This window comes from Pollicipes pollicipes, unplaced genomic scaffold, assembly GCF_011947565.3.
Source record: "Pollicipes pollicipes isolate AB1234 unplaced genomic scaffold, Ppol_2.1 Scaffold_4881;HRSCAF=5763_pilon_pilon_pilon, whole genome shotgun sequence".
Lineage (NCBI taxonomy): Eukaryota > Metazoa > Arthropoda > Thecostraca > Pollicipedomorpha > Pollicipedidae > Pollicipes > Pollicipes pollicipes.
In genome coordinates, this window is record NW_023596576.1 from 16956022 (window position 1) to 16967398 (window position 11377).

Sequence of the window (11377 nt, forward strand, 5' to 3'; positions counted from 1 at the left end):
GGAATGAATGAGACAATTTGAAGCACGGAACTTATTTTTAACGCCATTTTTGCCCTCTTAAACCTTCGTTTAACTGTTTTTTTTTTGGTTAATGGCGGTGCTCAATAAGGATAAATCCAAGCTTTTCGAGTTTCTGACTTACCATGCTATCTGGAAAGGCTTACAACAGCCTTGCCTAATGCGCCTGTATGGCAGCATTAGAATATGCTGCCATGTTGAGCCCTGGGACAGACCTGACGCAGCTAATACAGAAGTGTTTGACGGCGAAATTCTGCCCTGTGGATATGTTTATCATGCGCACCTCTTGCTTGTTTCGCGTTTTAATCTCGAAGGTTGGTGATCACGATTAATATTTATATTTAGGGGTGAGTCCAAGGCCCTCTGCCAGCAGACCATGCAAAAGGTACAGAATATTTTTTTTTGGGGGGGGGGGGCAGGAGGAAGCCGGTAAGTCTCCTGTGGACCAGGTAATTGCTTACCTGCTTTCAACACATGATTGGTAACGAGAGTTAGCCATTTTCTGTTTTTATGCATCGCGTTTTGACATAAGACAAATTATGGTGCCTCAAGACATGCACTTGGCTTATTTTGTTACACATTCTTGGTTATCTGCCCCAAATTTCTTAAAGTCGTCCCTCATGGCTGCTTTAACCAGATGTTTTCTATAGTTGCCATGGTTTGCTGACTGGTAAATGACTGTACTGTATATATTCACTTTATTTTTAACACAAGGATACTCTAAGCTGCATAGCAATTATAATATGAGTTAAGTATTGCTATGTAACAAATAGTCAAACCACCACATTTAAAATGTGAAGCCATCATCTCAAACTCCGTAATTAAATATGAATAAACAAGCCCAAATGGATGCATTTGCTGCAGCTGAAAAAGCAAGCAGCAATGCTGGCATGGTCATCTAGAAGTTATGTTGTTTTTGGGGAAGAGAAATTGTTTTGTGGAGCATACCCATTATTGCCTGTGACACAGGGTAACCATGACAATCAAAATAAGTTGTTCAAAGTGATTTAAAGTGTTTTAATTTGCATGTTGTCAGCTTTGTCTGATGTCAACAAGCATGCAAAAATTAACTGAATTAAAATGCAAGTTGAAACCAGCCAAAAACTAGCTTTAAATATCATGTTTTTATTACAAGTGCTGCTGTCAACAGATAGGTGAGTTGAGATGATGTTCACCACTTGGGCTACTCTAAGTTGGGTTAAGTTGGTCAAGTGCATGGCAAGTGGTAATAGGATTTGTGCAAGAATCAGTAACACACAACTGCTGCTGTGATACAAACAGGTTATACAGGATGAGATGATGTAAGCTGCCTCTTTAGGTTAGGCATAGGCTATTTTCACGGAAATAAGTGTTGGTATTTTATAAGAAACAGTGACAAAATGTTAGTGTTCCCTGACGCCACGTTAAGAGAAGCCAGAAGTATATCTATTGTGTTTGACTTGGTGCTGGGCTGATGTGTAGGAGTCCTTTGTTTTTTTGATCGAGTGTTTTGCGCTTGTTGAATTTTCTGTTGTTATAGTGTTATTGAATTTGCTTTGCTTTGCTTTGTTTTGTTTTAAAAGTACTGTGGAAGGTAACTGAAAAGTGCAGCATCAAATTATTAGTGTTAATAATTTGTTATGCTCATAATACTGTAATGAAATTACTATGCTTTCACACGCGCCCGGTTGACCAGCTAGGTACCCTTCGCTCGGGTGTGTGTGTGGGGGGGGGGGGGGTGGTGTAATTTGAACCCCCCTCTGCGATCTCGGGAACTAAGAAAGCTGGAGACACCAAATTTACAGGGTGTCTTGACCTATATGTGAACTCACTTAGGTTAGGGTTCCAGCTTCCTAGGTCATAACCCTCAGGTCAAATAAGGTCCAACAATGTCAAATTCCAGGTTGGTCTCCAAAGCGCCCCCAGAACCTAGGCAACTGTCTTTAAGCAAAAGGTCACAAGCCCATTTGTGGTCATCGACCTTGTTTGACCGTTTGAAGGTCATAGTGACCAAAATGATCCAAGACTGCTCTGCGGTTTCATTTGAATAGGCGACAAAGATTACGCTAGGCAGTATGTTCCTAAAACAAAACGTTGGACCCGGGTCGTCTGAGGTCAATGGCCTATTCTGACCTCTAAGAAGTCAATTGAAAATGTATGATGCGGTTCCTGCTGTCAATAAATTCGAAATGAGCACCAGAAACTATCCCATACAGCAAGCCCTAGAGTAATAAATCAGGTTGGTTTTGACCTTGGTCTGACCATCACACCTGACCTTAGGTCAACGCAATTTGCTCATTCAATATTTGCGGTGCCTATGAAAGCATCTCGGATGTTTATGTTTTCGTCAAACACTCCGTTGTTGTATCAGATTGAACGATTCCCTAGAAATTGCCTTCGCTGAAACCATGGAATGACTTTGACCTGTCATAGGTCAGCGACGTTACAAGGTACATCTAAAATTGGTATGTTAAACGATCTGCTATGCAATTTTCTACAGCTATGCAAAATGTGGCGCGTCTACGCCGCGCTGTTCAAAAACCATTCGGTAAAAGTCCTCGGGGAAGGGTCAATTTGCCCCCCCCCCCTCCCCCCCACCCGATAGCGTGTTAATGTATTCTGTTTCACTTTAATGGCCTAAGATGTTAAAAACGAAATAGTTTTGTCAGGTTCCTGACATTACGTCCATGCCAACGTGAAATAGATGTCTTTGTTCGCTGAAGCATCCGTCACGAGCTCATAAGTTCCGTCTTTTGTGAATGGATTTTTCGCTGCCGCACGGTCTTTTTGCGATGGAATTTTTCACTCCCACCCTAGTTCAAAAGCGATTCTAGCTCCCTGACAATGTCGGCCTACCGCGAGCGTTCGGTGGATTCGTCGTTTGCCTCCCGTCCTCTCGCCACATGTGGATCGCCGTGCAGTGTTCCTGAAAACTGTCGGCACTCGGAAACCAAACATGCCAGAAAATCGTTTTTGGTTGTCAAAACAAGTATAGCGAGCTAACCATAAGCTACGAAAAATTGAGGCATTATTGCAAGATACACTGGAGAGAAATCCTCGGAAAACCTTACAGGGTAGCATCTACCCCCTCACTGTATGAGACAAGGGTAAGGAAAAAGGACGCATACCCACCAAAGCGCATAGGTAAGCATCCCTGAACCCTCTAATCGCCAAAACGCCTAGAACCAAACCAACCCCACAAAGCTTAACGCTCCGAAGTCAATTGAAAATTCGTAAGAATTAAAACTCCAACGGAAAATATTAACAATTTTATAGTTTATTCAGTTAGCAAAAAGGTAAGTCAATTAACGTATTAACCGCTTAATGGGTTCATGTTCACCTCTGCTTTCACGCATCAGTTCTCAAGTCCCGTCTGGTTGTTCTTGTCACCGTGCATTACACTGTGCTGAGCTTTCAGCCTTTTCCCGTGGCGACAAATTTAACCCATTTAGATCAAGGCCATACACTTAAGCAAAGCATTTCTGTCGCGCCATAAATTAGAGACTCCCGTGCATTATGCAGAGATACATATCGCTGGCCTGAAATATGGTTGTTCAGTTATTCCTTGGTAGAACGCACGTCACATAATGTATTATCATGCACACATGTAGATACACACACGAATACACGCGTTTAAATCATAAACAGCACTCATGCATATTTTATTACAGCGCAGATGCACAATTTACGTAAAATTTCACGCTGAGATATTCAGAATCCACCCGCCGGAAAAATGGAAGGCAAATGATGCTCATTAGAAGTACACTGAGAGACTTAAGACGCATTTTTCGGACATAGAACTGGCATAGCGTAAGAGCACCCTCAAAATTGTGCAAAGGGTGTCTTTAACAGCGTTATCCAGCTTTTAGTTTTCAATACGTCGCGCAAAAGTCTGCTCAAAGCGCCGTCGCATTGGACAATATTATTGTCTCAACTATTAGTTTTGTGCATACAGTGTAAAAGTGCTAACCACGGGCCTAAGCAAGCTTTTCAATGTAATTTTGTTGTGTAGCAGGAAAGGTTGAAATGTCGAATTTGGGTTAATGGGCAGGGCATGCTATCGGAGGCTCAAGCGGCAGCTACAGTTGGTGTTGTGACGGCAAAGTTTTAGTTGATTCATGTTACCAAAAACAACTGACAGCCAAAAGTACAGTCTATTTATTTATTTATTACACGTCATAAGCTCACTCCACTCAGAATGTGGATATTACAGAGCCCGTGCGATGGAAATAAAACACTGTAGGTCAGGGAGGCTCGCGCAAACACGTACACACACAGGCATACATACGCAAAACACACTCTCACATTCGCTAGTCATTTGAAGTAGGCGTCGCTATCTGTTATTGATCCGCTGCTGCATGATATAACTACGCGACTCGCGTTTGAATTGTGAAAGGCTCAGGTCGTGAATTTTCTGCGGTAGTGCATTGTAGGCGGTCACGGTGGAGTAAACAAAACGCCGCCTTCCCGATTCAGATCTGATCACCGGCACATGTAACGCATCATCCTGCCTCGCTGTAGGATGGTGAACATGGTGTCTATGGATAAGGTGATCAGATAGCGACTCCGGCTGGGATTTTTGCAGGATACGTTTTCGAAAAGTCAGTGTGTGATACAAGAGCATGTTGTCAGCAGACATCCACTCGAGATCTCGTAAAACATCGCTCACATGATCATATTTCCGACGCCCAGAGATGACTAGTGCTGCGAAGTTCAGCAGCTTCTGCAGTCGTGATGTTTGAGTAGCATTACATGTTTCGTACACACAGATGCAGTAACGGGTGTGTGAGATGACGAGACCCTGGACCAGAGTAATGAGTGTGGCCTGAGGCAGACTGTGCCGGCTGTGGCTGAGGCCGATAAGAGCGCCGGTGCATCGCTGCACGACGTCATCATTGTGCGCAGTGAACGTCATGCACTAGTCAAATACAACACCCAGGTTTCGAACGGAAGTAGAGCTGGCTACAGTGGCGCCCATAAATTTGCTGCTAGCCGGTGGCAGGTTCCGAAGATTTTGACGCGTGCCGAGGACTATGAGCTGTGTTTTTGTGCATTAATTTTTATTCCGTTTTTGCCACACCATTTGGACAGGTGTGAAAGATGTTCCTCCGTGGATGTGATCAGCGTACCAATGTCACCGGGCCTCCCACTCACTAAAACCTGCATGTCGTCTGCGTACTGCACAATACATGCGTCATGAGCATACAGCGGCATATGATTAGCACAAATGCTGTACAGCAGCAGGCCGAGCGCTGAGCCCTGGTAGGTTCCGATCGGGTTGTGCAAAGCCACGGACAGAGAGGAAGCGCCAAGGGTTCTGGACGAGAACCTGGTGAACGTGGTTTTGGATGTAGTTCGCGAACCAACGTACATCAACATTGTACAGCTGGAGTTTCCTACGGAGTCCATCATGTGGGATAGCATCAAAGCATTTGGATGAGTCCAGTAGGCATAACAAGGTGATTTCCCTTTGATCCACGGTCTCAAAAACTTTGTCGGTAACCGTGAGAAGCTCCGTGTCAGTGGAGTGAGATGATCTAATACCCTGTTGACTAGAGGAGAACGGGTGATGAGAGGTAAAATATGCAAACAGCTGCTCGTAAACTACACGTTCGGTAACCTTAGCGATAGTCGGTAAAATTGACATAGGCCTGTAATTAGAAACACCAGTAGATTTTGGCGTCTTTTGGATAAGATGCACTATTGTCAGCTCCCACGAATCGGGAACTACATGGGCTGTCAGGCTGGAGTTGACAATATGGGCGATCACGGGACAAATAGCGTCTATGCACAGTTTGAAAGACCGGATACACAATTTGTCTGCACCGCACGATATACTGTTGTGCATGCGGGCTATGACGCGTCGCAGTTGCTCCGGTGTAACGGGTGATACCTGGAACCGGCCGGTGGCCACACGTCGCAGGCGTACCGCCAGCTCCGGCCCCGAGGAGTCCACCTGGCGGGCGGTCGCGATACCAATGCTGGCGAAGTACCGGTTAATGTCATCCGCGTCCGCATTAGGTGTGGACCTGGTCGGCTGCTTAGATGAGACGACAAGGTGCACACTGCGCCACATCGGGCTCGGTCCACCCTCTCGTACACGCGTGTCAATCTCCTCCCATGTGTCACAACGCACTGCCGACCTGACTTGCCGGTTTTGGTCCTTATACGTCTCGCGGTCATAATCACGGAGTGCGGCACGCCGCCGGGCCATCAGGTCTTTAGTAGCTTCCGTGCCTGGTGGTGCTGTAGGATTGCGCACTTTTAAACGTCTCATCGGTGCTAAAGCATCAACGATAGGACGAGTCACTGTAGGGAACTAGTCCCACTGCTCTCCGGGATCGACGCTGCGGTACACTGGGCCCCAGTCCACACTTTGGAGACGTCGATTCGCCTCCGTCAAGTCCATTTCGCGCCAGCATCTTGCCGTCAGTGCGCACTGCGCAGGTCGGTGCTCCGGTTGCGGCACTAGAGCACGTGACCAGTCGGAGACTATAGTCACAGTGCAGCGTGCCGGCGCGCTCAACGCCACCGTTTGTACATATACAATCGATGGTGGAGTTAGATGACCGGAACGTGGGCCCGCTGATATGCTGTTGTAGAGAGTATGCTGTGAGGAACTCTCTGAACCTGCTGGCCACGGTGCTCTCGTTGCTGCTGCAGGTGTTGATGTCTGCTGCAGGTGTTGATGTTGATGTCACCAGATATGATGACGGGTCCACTGTGACAGGTGAGGATGTTCTGGAGTTGCTGCTCCAGCTCACCGAGGTCCGCAGTGACTCGGGCCTGTGTCTGTCTCGGGGGCCGGTACAGTGAGCACACCATAACTTTTTGAGACACAGCGCGGATCTGGACCCACAATGACTCCAGTTTGGGGTCTGCTGTGACCTGATCAGGTCCGTTCACCACAGTCGCCTCCAGTGACTCTCTCACTAGTGCAGCCACGCCATCAAACCCTTTGTTATCAGGTCTGTCTCTCATCTTTCAGCCCGTGCCCCCAGTCGGGCGGGGTACTTCTGAGATTAATATTGTCAGGAACGGCAGGATCAATCTTCTTACCAAAATTTTTTGATCGATTAAGACATACATTTGACAAAAACAAGAAACCACCAGAACGCCTGCTTCATCGGATCTCCAAAGCCACGCTAGATAAATCCACGAACCTTTTGGAAACTCTGACATGGTCACGTGGAAAAAAAAACATGCAGTCATCCCATGATGCCACGTAATTCCCACATCCCGGTGACGGCACCACTCAGCGTGCTGTGTCAGCAGCCACCCCATGGTGTCACGGACGTCGCACATCCCGGTGACGGCACACCTCAGCGTGCTGTGGCAGCAGCCACCCCATGGTGTCACGGACGTCCCACATCCCGGTGACGGCACACCTCAGCGTGCTGTGGCAGGGCCAGCGATCGATCTACATTATGAATAACTAATCGGGGTAAGATGCTAACGTACCCATTCATAGTTTTTATTCCGAGTCATTGTTCCAATGGTGCCACAATCGACAGTTCGACGTGTGCTCCACATATATGTGGCAGACGTACTTTCTAAGCAATCACTTAACGTCTCCCACTTAAAAGATCGCGGCAAAACCAGCGCGTGTCGAGCTCCTGGTCTCCGTCACGTCAGCGCTCGCGACTGGAAGCGGCTCTGAAACACCTGCCGCCAGCCCGGTTCCGTTCTCAGCGTCGTGCACCAGCCACTGAACGATCAGAGGCTCAGGGGGCCGAGCGCCGCCTGCGCGCTCCGTACTCAGCCCCGGCCAGCGGACAGCTGGTCTGCACTTCGTGCCGCCAGGCCTCGTTCATGCGGACGCCCTGCCAGAGGCGCACGCGCTCCTCGAACAGCCGCTCCTCGACTGAGGGCTCCGCATTGAGCCGCATATGGCGCTGGCTGTGCTCGGTGAAGACGGGCCAGTCGGGCGTCGGCAGGACGGTTGAGCTGGGCCGACCGGTGCGAGCGAAGCTCGTCCACAGGCTCACCATGAAGCGGATCATGGTGTAGGTCGGCGAGTCGGCCGGGTACGCTGCCTGCTTTGCGTTGCTGAACAGATACACCAAGTCATCGATGTGCGAAGGACCCATGTACGGTGCATCAATTCCAAACAGCTCGGCGGCGGAGAGGCGACCAGGTCCTCTGTAATCCAGCACGTATTTGTAGACCGGCGCGTGGAGTGACGCGAGACGCACCTCCTCCGACATGGGAGCAACAAACATTCGGTCTCCTATAGCTCGACCGAACGGCAGATGGTTGGAATGGCTGAGTGTGTCATTGCCGACGTAGAAGTCAATCACTTTGGCGATCTCCACGTTTGAGTCCGATCCACAGTCCAGGGGAATGGCTCCGGACTCGCTGATCAAGCCAGTTAGGATGCCCCATGTAATGGGATTTCCTGAAAACACACCTTCCGCCACTGATTTGTTTTGGAGAAAAAACGGAGCATACAGTGCTCCTTCCTCTTCCGCAATGCCGTTCATCCATGGAACCAGGTTGAATTCCCCATTCTTGATGATATAACGCGGATCCTTCGGCAGCAGCGGCGATTCCGATTCGTTGTCCACCCGTGGATGAAAAAGCGCCTCCTGCAGGCTTACTTTCTTTTTGGCCTCCATGAGATCCTCGGAGGGGGCGTTCCTTACGCATTCAACCATGATGGAAACATCGTCGGCAGAGCAGTTGAGCAGCTCTGCAAACTTCTGAGTGAAATCCTTCGCCTTGCCACCTGCTGCAAAGTTTGCCAATGCCGTACCTGACTGGCTGATGGCGTGGTGGAACAGGCCTTTCGCCAGGGGGCTCAGCACCAAAAGCGAGACGCTGGCCCCTCCCGCTGACTCGCCGAAAACGGTCACCACAGCAGGGTCTCCGCCGAATCTGGCGATATTATCCCGGACCCACTGCAGCAGCATCACCTGGTCCAGCAGACCGTAGTTGCCGGGAGCGCTCTTATCGTGTGCCGTGAAGAATCCGAACAGTCCCAGTCGGTAGTTGAAGGTCACCAGCACCACAGCCTCGTCCATGAAATAGTTCGGTCCGTATATCTCCTCGTCTCCGCTGCCCATCGTGAAGCCACCGCCGTGGATGAAGACCATGACTGGCAAACCGCCAACGGCTCTCTCCAGCGCCGGCAGCTGCGGCGTGTACACGTTGGCGAACAAGCAGTCCTCGTCGCCCTCCAGACTGTTGTTCTTAAAGGCGTTGTACTGCAGACACGTGCGGCCGTGCTTGAGGCCGTCCAGCACGTCCGCCCAGCCCGGGTGGCGTTGCGGCGGCTGAAAGCGGAGTGGCCCGAGCGGCGCGCGCGCGTACGGGATCCCCTTGAAGCCGAAGAAGAGGCCGCCGGCGGCGCTGCGCCGCGCCACGCCCCTGACGATGCCCTCTCGCGTGGCGACCAGCGGGCGGGACTGCACGTCGGGGTAGCCGGCCGCTGCGGTCAGCAGCAGCGTCAGACTCAGCAGCACCGCCGGCGCGCGCCGGAGCTGGTCGGCCATCGTCGCTGTGTGGGGGACGACAGTGCCGAGCGGGAGAGAGACGGGTGTGCTCACTCCCAGCGGGGCCGTGGCACTGAGAAGGGCCGGCCGAAGCTAGCTCCGTCGGCGCATAAACTTCAACTACAGCAATAAACACACGAGCTCTGGACTGAGGTCCGTCGTGAGCCGCAGGGCCGTACAAATCCCACGACCTCATCTGTGTATGTCGGCGACTCAGTTGCAAGATGGATGGAACATGCGCTCGCGATATTAGATTTGTTCTCATGGGAGGAGCTCGGTGTTAATGTAGGACATTTCGGAGTTATTTACGGTTGTTATTTCTGGGCACGCGATCCTATTAATTTCGTCATCAGCTACAAGGGCACGCGAGCAAGAGCTTCACTTATACTTTGATAACGGTCTTTGCGTTGCAACTTATGCTTACAAGGCTTGTTCCAGATTGGTATGGGTTTTCAACTGAAATAGCAATCTTGAAGTTATGTGGTGCGCTTCACAATGTCGACTTTTTCAGGATGGTCAGATGGTGATATAATATGTTTCTAGCTTAGACAACCTAGATATCAGCGTGTCAAAAGATGCCATAGCCATATGCGATTCAAATAAAAATGAATGCTCTGCTTACCTGACAGACAAAATCGTTTCCTCTGTTCAATAATTCATGTTCATGATTTATGTCATCCTTGTTTTGCGAGCCATTAGAGTTTGAATCATGCAGACTAGGATGATGCGGTATCAAAAGGAAGTGCGATTCTCACCAGCAACGCCATTAATGTCAATGGTGTTCAAAAGTGGAAAAAATCCAACGGACACATTTTATTTACTGAAAGGTGCACTGAGTGGTCTTCTAACTCCTTAACTATTTGTTGGATATTTTGGATAGCATGGACCGGTATCGTGATTTTAAGAAAAGTTAGCAAGCTTTAAAAACTTTCAAAGCTACCTATTCTAGGTCATGTGCTTGTTTTGAATGTTGTTCGGCAACCAGCAGGCTTATGAACTAAGACTAGTAAGTGGATCGGGATTGTTAGACGATGCCATTTTTACATAACGCCTAAATCTATGACGTGATTCTTTGACTTCCCTAAGTGGACTGTTGTAAAGCATTGATGTGGTGTACTGAGGTCCACTATGTTTTACAGTTTCAATAGGATGAGGATGCGTAGTTCCGCGGGATGTTGCTAGGTCCGAAAGGGATGGGTGGCGGGTTCGATTCCCGGGACGGCGGCAGACTTTCGTTTGTGCCCACTTTGCACGCTTGCGTCGGATTTTCTAGAGCAGTTCATAGGCATTTAAGTAAAGTTATGAGATGTTCATGCTGCGCAAAGCTCAGCCATTATCAATTTCATTATGCGGTCAGGTGCCGGTCATGATGAGAACTCACGCGGGCATTCGGCCATTCCGTCAATATCGCCGGCTCTGGACATACGCTACTTGTATTTAGCCGGGGCCGAAGCTCAGCCGGTATCTACGAATTGTCCGGATGTGATGTGAACCACGTCGCGTAGAAGAGCCTACCTCGAAACAAAAATAACCGGACTTCAACCACCTTGTTTCGGATGGCGTGGTGTTCTTCGTTTTACCTGTATGTGCCTCAAGGTGTAACTGAAATAGAGAACGCAATTCTACCGGCATTTATATGATAGTGCATGCCACATATCTCCACCAATACAAGTCAGCGGCATTGTTATCTCCGCCTGGTCCTCTAATTGTTGGCACGTGACCGCTGTGGCCTCCCCTCCCCCGCACCAACCTCCACCACTGATTGAGTCAGGGGCGGATCCAGGGAGAGTGGTCACGGGGCCCATGACCCATCGTGGTACCCCGAAGTGGCCCATAGGCGCCGAAGGGGCCCGTAGGTGGCCAAACAGGTACAGTTTTTTTAAAAC

General features: G+C 49.3%; 1 protein-coding gene across 1 annotated transcript; it reads right to left on the reverse strand.

Annotated features, from left to right (window-relative positions):
- Positions 1 to 7721: 7721 nt before the first annotated feature.
- Positions 7722 to 9491, reverse strand: LOC119100052 (acylcarnitine hydrolase-like). Its single transcript, XM_037223167.1, has one exon. It carries the CDS (start codon positions 9489 to 9491, stop codon positions 7722 to 7724), a length of 1770 nt encoding a protein of 589 aa, XP_037079062.1.
- Between the last annotated feature and the right edge of the window lie 1886 nt (positions 9492 to 11377).

What these genes read in the sequence shown, in the direction of transcription:
- LOC119100052 (XM_037223167.1), bottom strand. Translation starts at nt 9,491, where the DNA reads ATGGCCGACCAGCTCCGGCGCGCGCCGGCGGTGCTGCTGAGTCTGACG.